This window comes from Euwallacea similis, chromosome 8 (assembly GCF_039881205.1).
Source record: "Euwallacea similis isolate ESF13 chromosome 8, ESF131.1, whole genome shotgun sequence".
Taxonomy (NCBI): Eukaryota; Metazoa; Arthropoda; class Insecta; order Coleoptera; family Curculionidae; genus Euwallacea; species Euwallacea similis.
In genome coordinates this window covers 4584097-4601591 of record NC_089616.1, presented here as the reverse complement: position 1 = coordinate 4601591, position 17495 = coordinate 4584097, and the positions used below count along the sequence as shown (strand labels likewise).

The following is a 17495-nucleotide window of genomic DNA, read 5'->3' as shown; positions in this document are numbered from 1 at the left end:
CGTAAAAATCCGGAAGAACCGAGCTAGCTCTCCTACGCACCTAGTCAGGTATTTATTAAAGTGGAACTCTTTTTCCAGTTCGGTGAGCTGCTTGTTGGTGAAGTTGGTTCTTCCAGTGTTCAAGCAGTTAATACTGAGTAGACTAGAGGCATTAGAGCCCAGGCAAGTGTTCCTGGATGCCGGGTTCTGGACATCCAAAGTAGGCCCGTTCGGGCTGTGGGCTGTGTAATCTGCCATGGGCACTGAAGGAACTTTCGGAGCTGGAACAAAACGTAACTTCAATGAAGCCATTATGAAGAATTATTTCAGGGGGGCACGCGATGGAGGTAGGAAAAGCTTGGAAAAGTGGAAAAGTGTTCCCTTCGAAAAAAAGCGACCGTGTAACGTGTCAACCGGCTTTATCGGGCATGTCGAGTTGATTTTTAGGAAAGTTTGCGACATGAAATCCTGTATCCATATCTCTGGAGGGATCTAGAGCTTGTCTGGGAAAAGTAAATTGACTGGAAGTTTCATAAAAGTTCCGAACTTGAATGGAATATGATCTAAGCGACTTTCACTGGAACCAGACCAAAACAGCGAAAGTCATCGCAGCAAGCAAACTGGCTTTAGTCTGGTATTATAACGTCAAGGCCGTTTCCGTGCAACAATATAAATCAAATTCAGTTATTTGCAAAGTGGATGTAAAAATGGAATGATTTGCATTTTTTGTGGCAAAGATGATGATATCAGCATTGTGGTTGGCAGGCCGTCATTTTATACCCGTTTCCGTTACCACGTTATCCACTTTTGCTGGTCTGTTGTGTTGTGCTGCGCTGGCTTGTTATTGCAACATGCACTTGCGTTTCGATATGACATTGTGCCTTTTAAGAAGGCTTGGATAACTACTATAACGCATAAACTGAATGCTTAAATATCTAATTAAATGATTAAAATCCGGCATTAACGATGAATATGCAAATACGATAGCCCTGATTCTAAATATCGCAATGGCAATTTCAGTGCAATTAGTCTCGTGGTATTCGATATATCTGAATGCTTGTTTTGCGTTTCTACAACTTCTAAATTGTTTTAATTAAGCAGAGTGTTTCAAAACACGTTGCCGCAAATGAAGGGTGCAATTCCTTGGCTCATTGTAAGAAAAAAAAGTCCTATTAACGTGGGTTCGCGAACACACCGTTTGCGAGATACTGATTGTTAAAAATTAAGTGTTTTTTTTAGTTTTTTGACGATATCCCAGGAACCGTTTAAGGTGTAGAACTCAGCTTTTGAACACATATCGTCATTAATGTTGGCTTCTTTCGAGTGCTAATTCAATTTTTTCATCGGCCAGTGGCGGAGATTTGAAGGTTTATGAGAGGTTTTTTGCCCCTAATTTCTACGCCACTGGGACAATTAGTATTTTGAAACCACATCTTAAATCGCCAATGTTTTCTATACAACAAAGTGCTTTTAATCAAAAGCTTTAAAGCGACTCGCATTCCAGAAAAATTACATTTTATGATGAAGAACATAAAAAAATAACATGATCAAAAACATTTTATTATAAAAAAATGCGCAAATAATCAATAAAAATCATAACAATTGTTGAAAATGACCTCCTCTTACGCTAATGCAGGCTTCCACCTTTTTTGTATGGAAAACATTGAGGGTTCAAAAAGTAATTTCAAAAAGCTAATTGTCCCAGTGGCGTAGAAATTAAGAGCAAACAACCTCACATAAACCTTAAAATCTCCGCCACTGATCAATGAAAAAAACTTGAATTAACGATCAAAAGTAGCTAACATTAATGATAGCATGTGTAAAAAACCTGAGCTCTATACCTCAAGCATTTCCTGAGATATCCTCAAAAATCTAAAGAAAAAAGAATTTATTTTTAACACCCTGTATTTAGAAAATGGTGCGTTTACGGATTCATGTTAATAGGAGTTTCTTTTCTTACAATGAGTCAAGAAATTACATCTTTCATTTGCGGGCACGTGTTTTGAATACCCTGTATATATATACAGGGTGTCCAGTTTTAGAACTCGGCCAAAGAATAGTGGTACTCATGCGAGATCGGGTAAAATGGGTCGACGTCCCATTTGGAGTTCGATAATATGCCGTTTCAAAATTGGGAAAATTCCCATGATTTTCATACAAAATTTTAATATTTCCTCGGCACATTGTGCGAGGTAATTCACGACGATTGAACGTATTACAGTTTCTCGTTTTCCACAACGTGGCGCTATCATATTTGACCTTCCATGTTTCGATTTTCCACCATCATCAACCTTATTTTCCTTATTGGCGCCATCTTGAATTTTCATATTTTTCAATTCAATTTTTTCTGGTTGTGTCTTATGATTATTATAGTTTCGATGCTTTGTTTTTTTTTACGTTTACTTTGTCTAGATTTAAGTTTAGATAAGCATAAATGACAGCGTCTGGTGAAATCCAAGGCAATGTGGCAACCATACAATCCGCCACAGAGCAATATTTTTATGGTATTTTGTTTACGTATGATGATATATGGCCTTTTTTAAGCCCTTACCTAGCACTACTCATCTCTAAAGTAGTTTTTTGCTGGATTTGTGCTTTATTTTTCTCAATACGGTTTTGTACCACGCATGTACATAAAGTACTCCACAAAAGTTTACAAACATATAAGAGAAATTTACAAAAACATGAGTTATAAAACTAATTCATTAGCTAAATAAGTTATAAATTACAACCACATAAGTTTGGAAACAAGTCATTTGCTTTAATATTTTATATAATTTTTTTGTTTTCTAGTATAAGTCTACATAGATTTGTCATGGAATCAATGTATTTTGCACATTTTTCCGCCAACAATTTTCCCCACTCCTATTTAATGACTTAAAAAAAAATGTCTCTATTTGTGATGTTATAAGACCTGATCTTTCAATAAATATCATCTCATATGTTCTCAATAAGGTTAAGATCAGGTGAATGTGCTGGCCACTCCATCACGTTAACGTGGCGATCTTCAAACTACCGTGAATAGTTCGAGTCGTATGTTTAGGATTATTATCCTATTGAAAAGTCCACAACAACGGCATATTTTCCTCCACAAAGGGTAACATGGGGTTGGATAGTATGTCCATATACACATATTAATCCTTTATAGTTATAATTCGAACAATTGGACTTGGAATCGATCTCTACCAATCTTCGCCTAAAAGTTTCAATAGAAATGCCATTTATTAACTCCGTGTTTGCAATATCATCATGAATTTGTTTCGCCGTTTTTTTTTATTTTTGTTGAAATGCGTTTCATTAAAAGATCAGTATGCACCAAAGTTTTAAGCACAGTACCAGATTTTTAACGCAGGTTTTACTGTATTTTTTTCATTACATTGATTTATTATTTTTGACAGTGTCCCCCGATATATGCTGAGACAATTAGCAATATTTATCATTTTTTTCACTTCGCTTATAGGCGTCAACTATTTTACTTTTCAAATCAAAAGATAATAATTTTGTTTTAAGCATGATTGAAGACACCTCATCAACCGACACTTCGCTAATAAATTCTTTATCGTGCAACAACGTAGCAACTCTGTTTTTTACAAGTTTCCAAACTTGTGTATTTTTGCTCTTTAGAAAAATTATTTATTTCAAATTCTTTTTAACACTATAAACAAACTAATGGCAAACTTGTATACAGGGAAATATACTACAAGACCTGATGATACCTAATACCTTCTCAATTGTCATCGAAGGAACAACTTAAACTACTTTTCCAATATTTTAACCGCTTCTTATTAATGTTTCTAAATTTTTGTGGAGTACTGTAAGGTAAGGCTGCGCATGTCGTACTTTTTGAATATTGAATATATTACGGGGTTTAAGAAATGACAACCCCATATGTATTTGAGTCTACCATGCTTTTGAACATTTGGTTGTATTTCAGTAACCTTTTCGTTATTTTTTATAATTTTCTACATACACACATGCTCAAAATCTAAGAATATCAAAGATTTTTATCAATAAAATTTTCTCTATCTGCTTTACAGTTATGTATGCATGGTACCATGATATCTGCAATACTTATTTATGTTTGTGAAGATGCAAATAGAAGGAATTTTTAAACAGTCTTGTATTAAAAAAAATGCAATATACATAAGGAAAAACAACATTAAGTTTAATATATGAAATTATTGCATTTCATTAGGTACCGATCGATCATTGTTCTTCAATATTTTTAGGTTTCATTATTTTAAAGGTGCCAAGACCACATTTAAGTGAAAATGAAATGTTACGAGGTGTAAGAATGCTCGAAGCTGGGCTACTGCAAGTTACTGTTATCGATGTCATGGGAACCACTCAGAGCGTTATCTCTCGTTTCTGGACCGGACCCGTTATCGAAAGACGAGAGAGACATTTGGGTCAGCCAAAGGTGACAACTCCTCGATGGACCGTTATGTTCAATTAGAAGCTCGAAGAAATGACGCTGTGACTGCGGCCCAGTTAATTAATCATCTAGACGGAATTCATAAAGTAGCTGCTTAAAGATATATCATCTGCAGGAGATTGAGAGAAGGTAATTTAGTCTCCGGAAGGCCTGGGAGATACCAACCTGTAAACCGTGAGAATCGCGCTATTCGACTAGCATGGGCTCAAGAATATGTGATATATCGGCTCAATGGAGAAGCATGTTGTTCAGTGATGAGTCTCGATTCGGTTTACATCCAGATTCTCGAAGAGTAAGTGTTTGGAGAGCACTTGGTACACGAAGTCGAATTCAACACACGTAGGAAGTTCACAGCTACAGAGGAGGCATAATCATGGTGTGGACAGGAATTTCAATTGGTCGTGGATTCAATCTCGTTTTCCTAAGTCGTTTTTTTTATCAGCATACGATTATGATATGAACGTTCTAGAACCAGTTGTTGTTCCATACAGGAACGTCATCAGTCCAGATTTTATCTCTTGCACGATAATGTCCCTCTACATACTGCCAGAGTGACTAAAAATTTTCTGGAAGGGCAAAATATTACAATTTTAGACTGGCCCGCGCAATCTCCCGATCTCAACCCTATTGAGCATGCTGAGGGTATGTTTTAGAGAAGGGTTCTTCGAAACCAGAATGAATTTCAGGACCGAAACCAGTTATTTCAAGCTCTCCAACAGGCCTGGAATGATATTAACCAGTCAAATTTGGATAACCTGATGCTGAGTATGGAAAGGCGTTGTAGAGCCACCATAATGCATTGGGAGGACACATTCTATATTAAACTTTAAATTTGTATGTTTTTCTGAATAGTTTTTAATAATTCCTTCTATTAAAATTTATTTTTTTGCATACCTTCAAATCGTTTTTTATGTATACGTGTAAATCGTCTTTTATGCAGATCCCTTGGTTCGGCACTTAACGAATTGAGATAAAAATAAGTGTCATAATAAGTTCAAGGCTCGGTTCAACTTTAAAAAAATTATTAGGTGTACAACTTTGCTTCCGCCGTTTTTGAATAGATGTATGTAGCGGTAAGTAATGATCGAAATAAATAACCCCATGTGGGCATGCAGGAGCCTTGGGCACCTGTTAACATAACCTCATAAAAATATTAGTCTATTTGTGTCTTCATCATAAAGTTATTCGCAATTGAAAATGTCAGTGTACGAGCCAAATTCTCGTCATTTGCGGGAGGTTTTACTTTTCTGCTTCAATATGAAGAAATCTGCTGCTGAGGCTCATCGAATGCTCTCAGATACTTATGGGGAAGCCACTATTAGTGAAAGGACATGTCGTGAGTGGTTTCAGCGCTTCAAGAACGGTGATTTTCACGTCGAAGACCAACATAGCGGTGGAAGAAAGAAGGTTTTCCAAGATGCGAACTTGGAAGCATTACTTGACGAAGACTCGTGTCAAAGTCAACAAGAATTGGCACAATCATTGGGAGTGACTCAACAAACAATCTCAAAACGCCTCAAAGACATGGGAATGATTCAGAAGCAAGGATATTGGGTGCCGTACGAGTTGAAACCAAGAGATATTGACAGGCGTCTGTTCGCTTGTGAACAGTTGCTTGCAAGGCAAAGACGGAATTGATTTCTGCATCGTATTGTGACTGGGGACGAGAAATGGGTTCATTACGATAATCCCAAACGCAAAAAGACTTGGGAATATCCCGGCCATGCTTCCACGTCGACGGCCAAACCGTCTATTCATGGTTCCAAAATCATGCTCTGTATTTGGTGGGATCAACTCGGCGTAATATATTATGAGCTGTTACAACCAACTGAAACAATCACAGGTGCTCTTTATCGAACCCAATTAATGCGTTTGAGCCGAGCATTGAAAAAGAAACGGCTGCAATACAACGAGAGACATGATAAAGTGATTTTGCAGCACGATAATGCTCGACCCCATGTTGCGCAAGTGGTCAAGAAATACTTGGAAACATTGAAATGGGAAGTCCTACCCCACCCGCCATATTCTCCTGACCTAGCTCCTTCTGATTATCACTTGTTTCGATCCATGGCACATGGGCTAGCTGACCAACACTTCCGGTCTTATGAAGAAGTAAGAAATTGGATAGAATCGTGGATCGCTTCAAAAGATGTCCAATTTTTTCAACACGGGATTCGTATGCTGCCCGAAAGATGGGAGAAAGTAGTGGCCAGCGATGGACAATACTTTGGATCCTAAAGGTATAATTAGTTTTTTACAATAAAATCGCGAAATTCGGAAAAAAAACGGCGGAAGCAAAGTTGTACACCTAATATTTAGTGACAAAATCTAGAATATCCCTAAATTTTGAGCATGTGTGTATGTTTGGCATTTAACATTGCAATAACTTATTGGTAAAATACATTTTTTTTAAAATCATAAGTTCGGTAACAATTATCAAATCATTTATACGCAACGAAATCGTACTAAGTTTAATCAATGTGAAGATATATTCATTTTACATGACACTTGAGCAGTGTTTTTTCTCGTACTCAGGCGTACCAAGTTGTACTGTACCTTTGAATCGTATAATTTTTGAATAGATCTTTTTTCAAATCTCAGAAAGTCAATTACAACGAAGCTTCGTCTGCTTGGTTAAGAACAAATCCTTGAAACGCAATTAAACAAGTACTGTGTCAGAACTATTGGTTGGAGTTGCTTACTCAAAATCAGTTCGTATGCATATTGCCTTGAATGGTTTTAAATCTGCCGGTATGTGGCCATGAAAGAGGCGCGAATTTCTAGATGAAGCGCACAAATCCAAATCAGGCCGTGAGCAAAAAAATTTCTTCAACAAATACTAATAGTGAAGAAAATCTTTCTGCAATGATTACACACAAAAGTAAAGAAACCTCGTAAGAAGAAAAAGATGCACCTATGGATTGCATTGCTGGGCCTTCAACATTGAATTCGTACCAAATAAAACTAAAATTAAATATTTTATCTCCTATTCCAAACTGGATGTACAAATGAAAGTAAAGAGTTCCGCAGAAGCTCAACCTTATCAATCGAATTAGCGTCGACTTTAAATAAAGAAAATATAGGAAATGCGACCAATAATAAGGAACAAGCATTAGAAATTAAAAAGAAGAAAAGCAATATAACTAATTATAAAAGCGATTGATTTTGATATACTTGTGGGAAAAATCAGAAGGAAAACATGATTCAGGGCTGGAAGTATAAATTGTGAACGTATGATCTGCATACAGGGTGTCCCGGTTTGTTCTGGACAAATTGATATGGGAGATAGACTTCATCATTGTAAGTAAAACAAATTTCATATGAACATGGGTCCGATCTCGATCGGTAGCGGAGTTACAGGGTGTTAAAATTTAGGAAAAAAATAGGTTTTTATTTTATTGTGCTTGACCCACTACAGATAAACTCTTCAAATTTTATATGCATATTAGGTAATCGATGCTACTTAAAACGAGAGCAAATTTCCTCCAGTTAGTTTCATTCATTACCATTTCCCGTATTTGTTGATGAAGTGCTTTGCAATTAGGGTGTCGACAATTCGCTAATCTTGCATTATTGCTGCCATAGAAAATCAGTATGTCAAATTAAGATATCAAATTTTGGTTGTAATCATTCTGATTTTGCATATTAATTTTCAATTTGATGGATATTTATTGTTATGGTTATTATTGTTAATTTATTGTTGTTAAATAATATAATATTATAATGCACATAATTTAAATTTTAAAGAATAAATTTAAAAGGAATAAAATGTTTTCAAAGTTAACACATATGTATAATAAAAAAACGTTATTTTGATAGTTAAACTAATATGAAATGTCAAAATAGTATGATCTTTTGACGTCTGTAGATTTGACTAAATTTGTGAATTAATTGATTTATGAGGAAATAGAACAGAATTCGACCAAAAACTAAGAGAGACAAAATTTAGGTAATAGATGGGAGAAGTTAAAAAAATAAAAATTCACTAGTGGCGTACGATCAAATTTTTTGAAAAGATTTTATGAACCAAAATCTCGGAAAATGCCATACCCTGTATAGTAATTGAAGGAAATTTACAGTCGTTTTAAGCAGCACCGTTTACCTAATATGCATATAAACTTTGAAGGGTCTATCTGTAGTAGGTCAAGCACAACAAAATAAAAATCTATTTTTTTCCTAAATTTTAACACCCTGTAACTCCGTTATTCATCGAGATCAGACTGATGTTCATACGAACTTTATTACTTAAAATGATGAGGTTTATCTCTCATATCAATTTATCTGAAGCAAACGGGGACACCTTGTTGGAGTTGAAAAAAGAATAAACAAGTGTATGTCTGATGCGTGTACTCATTGAATATGAGTCATGTATACATATTACTAAAAAATACATTATAATTATTATTGTAACTTAATTGCATTCTTAAGTACGATTTAAGCTTTAGGTGGTACGACTTAAAGAGACTGTTTTCTTTAGTCGCCCCTTGGTAAATTTTTGAGAATTTCGTGTAGTTTATAAGAAAACAGAGATTTTCTTGTTTTGTTATAAAAAACATTAGTTGTAAAAGTTCTGAATATCACACATAGTGTCTATTTATTTGATAAATCCTCATTTTTATACGATTTTTTTCTTAAGGGGCGCAACCTGAGCAACCTTACCCTATACACACACCAATCAACCTTAGCTATACTTAGAAAGTTTCTTAGCAGAAAGTAATGTCTGCGGCTGCGCACTCGGGGCGGTTCAAACGTGATTCTCCACTCCATAGCAATCTTGGCGGCCATTTTGTAAATTCCCGGATTCGCCGATTCCGGAAGCAGATCGCATTACTTTGATACTTCTTCTCGAAGTCCACACATTTTTGATTCTTCGATCCGGATCAACGAACATAACTAAAGTTCATGGATTGTGAATATGTAAAATGCGTGAAACGCTCTGAAAATTCCTTATTTTAATCGCGGAGAAATTACGCTTTTTACCGCGAGTTATGTCATCACTTTGACAGGTAAAAAGAACAAACGCTATCAAGGAGTTATTAACAGGAGTTATGCAGTCATCTGCATCGTCATGGGGCCAGCTGCATCATCTTGTGGTCGTCTGCATTTCATCTTATTTTATTATTTTCTTTCGTGTATTATCTTGTGCAAGGACGTCTGGCATCATGGACCAGTGGATTCCATTAGGAGCTAGTGATAACGGACAACATACAACGGCCTTTAACTAGGGAAATGTGTCATGCTTCTTCATAATCTTCCGTGAGTATGCTGCAAGTTTGATCGTTACCTGTCGGGTGTTAAGTAAAATAAAACAGTTTTTTGTTAAAGTAATTGCGCAAAGTCAAGAGATTTAATTCGAGTGGCGGGAGAACGATATGAAAGTAATGGTTATCAGTGAAAGTCTGGAAGAGAGGCCTCAGTGCCTCCCATGCTTAGTAATTTTAAGCCTTTTGCTTGGTGAAGGTATAGTATTGGACAAAATTAGAACAACTTTTAGAATTGTATCTTGAATTATAATTGTTTAATCGAATCTGAAACCCGCTTCAAATATATCGCATTTGGGGGTCTTTACAAGTTGTTTACCGGCTGGAAAAACTTAAAATTGTTTTTAACTTAAAAAACATAAAATAGTAAAACATATTTGCGCTAATATTTTTTTACGACAAAATGTGGGTAACTTATTTTCCAACGTCCTATATTTTTCATATTAATCTGATTCCACATCCAGAAAACATCCGTAATTATGCCGCGAGGTATTCATCATTGGGTTAAATTTAAACAAAAAATCATTGATGCCTATAATAGGCGCAAATCACAGATATTCATTTTTCAATTTTTCGACGATTTTTCAAAACGTGGTGGTCGACCAAGAAAAACAACAAAAAAGTTATATAGATTCCTTAAAAGATCGAGTGAAACTAATGCAAAAATGTCAGCCAGACAAACACTGGCAGATATGGGGGAAATAAATGTTTCCCCTCTATCGATATAACGTCGATTAGTTGAGGGTGCTTTAAAAGAAAGAAAACCCACCAAAAAACCATTTCTTTCTAAGAAAAATGTTCGAATGTTATTTGCCGGCTATCATCGAGATTCGACTCCACGAAAACGGAGAAGAGTGTTGTTCTCAGGCGAATCCAAGTTTTATGTCTACGGAAGTAATGGAACTCAATGGATACGTTGTCTAGAAGGGTAAAGACTCAACTCAAAATATGTTAATTCTACAGTAAAAGACGGAGTAGGCAACATTATAGCGTAGGATTTGTTTCTCCGCGATCGGAACTAGTCCAACTTATAGAATTAAAGGAAAAATGGATAGGTTTCTGTATCATAAGATATTGGAAAACGTTATGTTACCTTGCGCTGAATGGGAAACGTCCCTCAAGTCAGTCTTTCAGCAGCATAACGACCCAAAGTACATTGCAAAGATGATTAAAGCTTAGTTCACGATAAAGAAAATTCAAGTTTTGAAAAGGCCAGTCCAGTCTCCGGACCTAAATCCAATTGAAAACCTAAAGGAGATTGTTGAGAAAGAAATTCGTATCAAAAATATCACCAACCTCGATTTTCTATTTCAAGAAATTGAAAACGCCTGGAACTTCATTGATGCTTAAACAATTGAAAACCTTATTTCCTCTATGCCAAATAGGTTTGAACAAATTCTTTGGAATAAGGGATATTGGACTAAATATTAATTTTAAAACATAAAACGATTGTATAATATTTTGAGTACTCGGGTACTACCTAAGTTGCTTTAATTTTGTCACGTCAATAAAATCTATATTTCTTTTACAGTTATTATTTCATTAATTATAAATTATTGTATTAATTAAGTTTTAAAGTTCTTTGTAGTAATACTATTTATGTATCACATATATTGCTTGAAATCATTAATTGTTTCCTCCCAATTTTTCTTTATTTTTAAAAATAAAAAAGTTGTTCTAATGTTGTTCGATACTGTATATTGATAATGTTCTTTTAATGTATGAGTATCATAAGTGACTCTTAAATTCCACATCCCGTAAAAGACGCGGTGCTTCGTTATTGCCTGACAACTAAATTAGGATCCTAAATAGCTATTTTTTATAGTTTGGTGCTCATATAAATGTAGAAAAACATCATCAAACCTATTAGAGTAAAAAAATAATACAATTTTTTCTGAGGTTAAAAAAACTACCGCTTAATTTTATAGATGCCTGCGATGCAAGAAAGTGAATTGTCTTGTTTGCTTGTAAGTCATAAATCTATGCATGTAGTGGTCAATTATTTTTTAAATTGTGTTTAATAAAAAGCGTTTTGTTTTGCAAAAAATGTTTTACGATGTTGACTAACGACGGATATACTAATTCAGACTTTATTTATAGCTTTTTCCTGTGGCGTTAAACTCGCTTAAAGTATGATTAGGACTCACAAGAGATTGTTTATTTGAGCCCTACTTTATTCAAAATTAATTAAAGGCAAATAGTTTTCTAAATTATTTTGGACTGAAGCTGAACATCCCCCAGAAAATAATTCTTTGGCAGTAAAACACCGAGTTTGGTTTCAACTGGTTGGACGGCCAGTCCATAGTGGTAGGCAGGAGACCACGAAACTGAGACTATGTAGCTGACTGAAAATTATCCGGGAAGATGGATTAGACCTGATGGCTTAACAGATTTAACATCTCTGGATTTTTACGTTTTGACGTGACGTTAAAGCTAAAGTGTGTCACCTCAATCTATCAACTCCAGAGAGGAATTGATGACTGAAACGCAGCAAACTTGTCAATCCATGCGCGAAAATCCACAAAAGATTCCGCATACTGAGGAGATGTGCGTCGTCGCAGTAGGCTGCGAATTCGAAAAGAACTGAGATATTTTGGACGGTTTATGAACTGTGATGGTATGTATCAATCTATTTTGATTTTTTCATTGCGGTTTTGATTTTTTTAAATACTTTCCAAACATCAACTGTCTCGCTAGAATTTAATGACCTACTGCAACAGCGGACTGAGCTTCACAGTAACACCGACATCCTGTTTCGATATAAGAGCATTTTTAGATGTGGAAGTGTGAAAAACTCATAGTTTTATAGTCTTCGATTGAAAATGAAAATTTTATTGAAGAGGAAAGGGAGGTCAAGCCCTCATTCTAATCTTCAATCCAGGTCAGATATGGGAACGTATTAATTGAGTATATCAGACAAAAATTAAGATTTCACAACAGTTTTTTGACTTCTAAATGGGCACAACCTTGGATACCTATTTTTATATTTCGTAGATTTTAAATGTAAAAGACATTTACTTCAAGATAACGCACTGCTGTGAGCGTGACTGATGTTCTTAACCCGAAAAACGCCCTAAAAAGACAACATTTCCAATTCTCTGGCTCGACAAACATTTCAGCAAAAGCGATAGTTTACGGTTTACGAGCTTCAGCTAATATTTATTGGTTCAGGGAGTGAGACAGGAACAACGCAGGCATATTATAAAACCCCGCTTTACCAACCACAATCATCGAGATAAGAGATAACAGCATAATCTCTCTAATGGGTGTGTAAATGTAGATCTAAACCTTTGATCCTAATCCCATGATAATAAAGGTTTCGCCCTCGCGTTCATTCTAGGTTCAACTAGTGCGAACTAGAAGCTGAAATCTTTTGTTCTAATGAAGCAGGTGCACAACGACTTCGCTGCACTTCCTCTTGAGGAAAAAATTCAAAGTGCATGTCTTAAGTAGCATTATCTCATTTTCCTGTTCCTCCGGTTATTGCGTCCTTCTTTCAGACCACCAATTCATGAAAATATCTTTATTAAAGATCCGCGAGCGACTGGGTCGTTAATATTTATGAGAAGTGCATCACTTATTCGAAGAAACTACCTGTCAAGTCTCAACTGGCGAAGATAAGATAAACACTTTATGCTGTGCTACGGACAGAAGTGTGTAATTATAATAATAAATATGTTAAAGCTCGTTTGGTAATTGGCGGAAAAGAGTTTTGACTGAATGATGCGAAACCCTGCTCATGGGGATGAAATAAGATATACGTTCCCCTTGAACCGTAACATTATGTAACCGAAGAAGTTAATCAAACATTAAATACAGCTGGGTGAAGGTGGAGGATGGGATCCTCCCCTCAGAGTTTAGGGATCATAGCCTCATGACTGCGACAAAATCATCAACAAAGCCCACTTAAAATATTTTAAAATATCGTGTCTTTGGGCAGGACAAGAACGATACGGCAAGGATGCGGACAGGTGTTCTTATCTTGGATCAAAATTGGTTTGATAAATTAATTAATTGTCATAATTAAACGGTCGTCCAGTCGATAGGCGAACGTCTAATATTAAATTTTAATTAGGATCGATCGCGTTTCCATATTCCCAAGCTTGTGACAAATAAAGCTCAATTGGTGGATAGTCCAGTCTTGACCTGGATATTGGTGAAGTGATTGAGGCAGGCGATTGAGGGGTTGGAGTCTGATGGAGCAAATTGAGCAATGCCATCGGAATTCGCGATTCACCTGAAGACATTCTGATTTCTGCTTTCGATGTATTCAGGGCCGGTCTTAGCAAGTTTAGCGCCCTGAGCCAAAATTTTTAACCACCACCCGCCTTTCCCCAAGAAAAACTGCTGACCAGGAAAGTTCGCCGCTTTGGGCATCGTTCCCCCACATAAGGCGGGTATTATATGAACCTTGGGTTAGAATCTAAAGCATTTTAGGAAACTCCTCATTAAGCAAATAGTAAATAAGCGGATGGCGATGGAAAAGGTACGCATCAGGCATTAGTGCCTTCCTGTTTCTCTATTCAAAGGTTTAAATTGCACCACTTGGGGCTTTCAGATCATTTTTTCAAACAAACTATACACATTTCTAGATTTTTAGTAATTCGATGGTTTTCAATACAATTCCTGAATAATTTGAGTTTCTGCTCCTCAAGGGCCAGAGATCCAGCTAATTAGGTTTTCACTTTATGTGGTTTGATTTTTTTTTAAATGTGGGTTAGTGATGACAATACTGTGGATTTTTCAGTCGTTCAATTCGCAAAACGCAGGTATTCAGAGACTTTTAAAAGAGAGGAAAGCAAGTTTTTCACATTGCAACTGAGCTTCTTTTTTAGAACCAGGGTTTGGCGACTCACGATTCATCAGACTTTCTTCCGGAATTCCGCAGCGAACCGCACACCTTCTGCTTTCGAATTCCCCCATTAAGGAGTTTTTCTCAAATTTTCAATCCAACGATTGAACACCAAAATTGGATTTTACGTCTCTGAGGTCTTCGGAAAAACATTACCTGTTTGGGTATGGTGACGAAACGATATCCATAGGAGTATTATTGCAGGTGACGTAATTTAATGTGATATCCGTATCTTTGTGAGATTGTTTATATTTAAAAAAGTTGACTTGAATTTATAGTTTTAGTCATTTGTGTAGGATGCAATAGATAAGTAATGAATTAAGTAGGCAACGTATCAAGATAATGTTGGTTTGTTCTGTAGTCATTAATTTGTATGACAGGGTGGAGTAGGAGAGTTTCATAATACTGAGGTAACGCCAAACAAAAACAAAAATTGTTGTATTGTAGGTTAAACTCTATGGGTTAGGGCTGTGGTTTCAGGCGCTTGCCTAACAGGCATTTTTGCGTCGGGTTCCCACGGGTCTTTTATCATGTTGCCGCTAAGCGACATCGAATTTGTGGTGATGAGTTTTGAATTAAAAAAAAAAACGTAGAGGGTAAACATTTTCGAAAAAAGACTCCTTGGTGGTGGAGTGGGTTACATTACGTGCTAAGATGAAATGTGAGATATGCGGATTCTGGTTCTCTTGCTGGAAATTTTCATATCACGAAAAAATAACTTCTGGTCTATAGGAGCTTTCTTAACTCCAATCTCACAAATCCAGCAACTTATTACCCGTATTGTTCTTTGCTTCTAGATCGTAATCTCGAAATAGCCGCCGTAGTTTTTATCAGTTCATCAGGGGCACTTATATCTATTAGCCGGATAAAAAAAGCCATTGCGAGGTAAGATTAGCATAGGTAATACTTGTAAGAATAAAAAGCTGTGACTAGAGAATTAGCAGTGGTATTGGCAGTTCTGATAGGGACACACAAGTTGTTGGTGTGCGTGACTACAACGGCCGCACGAGTATTTCAAAATACGTGACTTGCGAAATTTTACTCATTAATAAAAGTTGCGTTGCTCTGATCTTATCGAACAGTCCCTCGGGTTCACCTAAAAACTATTCCACATTTAATTTTTCTGTGTAAAAGGTTTTTTCGTAATTAATCATTTTCCTATCGTCGCAAGGGAAGACTTGATGAATTCTTGAGCTCATTGGATAGGTGAGCTGTTACACTGCCAGGAGAAAAGCGAAACTTTACAGGCCTACAAAACAGGGTGCTGAATCCAGGTTGCAGAGCACGGGACCCAAAAATAAGTGAAATTTTTTAGAGATTCTCAATCATTCCTTATCTATCTTCTCTCAGCTGATCCGCGCTTTTTTAATTCGCCATGTTCAAGGTAATTGTTTCAGAGTATTCTTTGTATAGAAAAACAAAGGCAACTTTGAAGTAATTAAATTTGGCAGACTCGCACGTCCAGCCGTCCATCGAGTCAAGCCTTAAGATGAATTGGACCAACGCCAAATCAATTAGTCTCAGGAAAGGGCGACTGCTCTTATTAGCAACCGATCTGTCTTCGTTTATTAGCGAATTTCTTATACCCAGTTTTTGGACTTGTTTCTTGCGTGTCGATGATGAGCCCCGCTGTAGTCGTTTAATGAATTACCCATCAGATACGAAGCAGCGTTTAAATGAACCCGCAGGGTGGTGCCTCGAAGCAAAGAACCTGAAGGCTTCAGCTATTTGGTACCTTTTCTCGATGCTCGAAAGTCGATAATGCGATTGGGTTTAATATCGGCCGAGCACAGGACTGTCGCCGAAGGCAAAACAAACAAAACCCGAGCCAAATCCATTAAACCGTATTTGAGTGCGGATTGCAATCGGGTTGCCCAATATCGGATGACATCAGTCTGATGCAAGAGGCCCACTTGGTTGAGGTTTAACAGGGTTTTGTCAATAATATCTTTAGATCGGCGATTTACAGTAATAAATTACGTTAATCTGCGTAGAGGAAAAAGTATCCATCGAATTTTAGTGTCAAATTCTCTGCTCATAAAAGCTCTAAAACGGTTCATCTGATTTTTTTGGTAAGACGACTACGCGTGAGTACGTTTCAGAAATACCTTTAACTTCCAGGCACAGTCAAGGTTTTTTTTAGGTGTAGTGAAAGGGGCAAAAATATTATGTAATTTTGTTGGACTTTCTCCAAGAGATGCACAATTCGTAAACAAAATCTTAACTGTAAAAAAGAATTTATCTGAATCTAACATAATTCTCGACATGTGGCAATATTGCTTTCATTGACAGGCCGCAACGCCCAATCCCTGTCCTTGATTGTGTCGAAACAAACGAGCAGTGCCTTGTTGCCATTTTTCGAATTCACAGATATAATTCTTGTGTCTAGTCAATGTATCGCCAGTTAATCTTTGATGAAAGTGGGTTTGCGTGCACGCAATGCGTGCCTCCACGATTTCGTGAGGGCCCCAATTTCCGCGATAAAGGATTCCCCTAGAAAAAACCTTTGTCATGTAGACACAATTAAAATACTTTATTAAAAGATAAGGATTTACAGCGTTCTGCGGTTCCCCTTGTTTGTCAACCTCAGTGGACGTTTTCGTAAATCTGTGCAAACTAAGCTAAAAAAAAACAGGTTTACCTTGCCATAGATACCTAACTAGCTGAAGGTCTCCATAAAATTTGTCCAGTTCCTGTCGCCTGACAAAAAGGTGATATCAATATCATCTCGGTGTCTCCCAACCAAATTGGTTGAATGGGCATGTAACGATTTTGACAGGTCGAGATAAGTGACTAAAAAGAGTCATCCTTCTGCCCACTCTTTCTTGTAAGATTCCCAGACCCTGTTTGTGTGGTTAGTTTGCTTCGTCGCTCATCGTCTGGTCATTGATAAGGATTACTGGGATTTACAATTAGCGGGTTTGCCCACAGATTCATATGGAAGGGACTGGAATAATCGTTTTATAAG

At 36.6% G+C, this 17495-nt stretch overlaps 1 protein-coding gene across 2 annotated transcripts in view; it reads right to left on the bottom strand.

Moving 5' to 3' along the window:
* lab (labial) overlaps window positions 1-17495 on the bottom strand; it is a 30247-nt gene that overhangs the window by 761 nt on the left and 11991 nt on the right. For both annotated transcript variants that reach the window (XM_066392178.1, XM_066392179.1), the window contains exon 4: window positions 41-260. In XM_066392178.1, the coding sequence (XP_066248275.1) occupies window positions 41-260 (220 nt within the window). The remainder of the gene's footprint in view (window positions 1-40; window positions 261-17495) is intronic.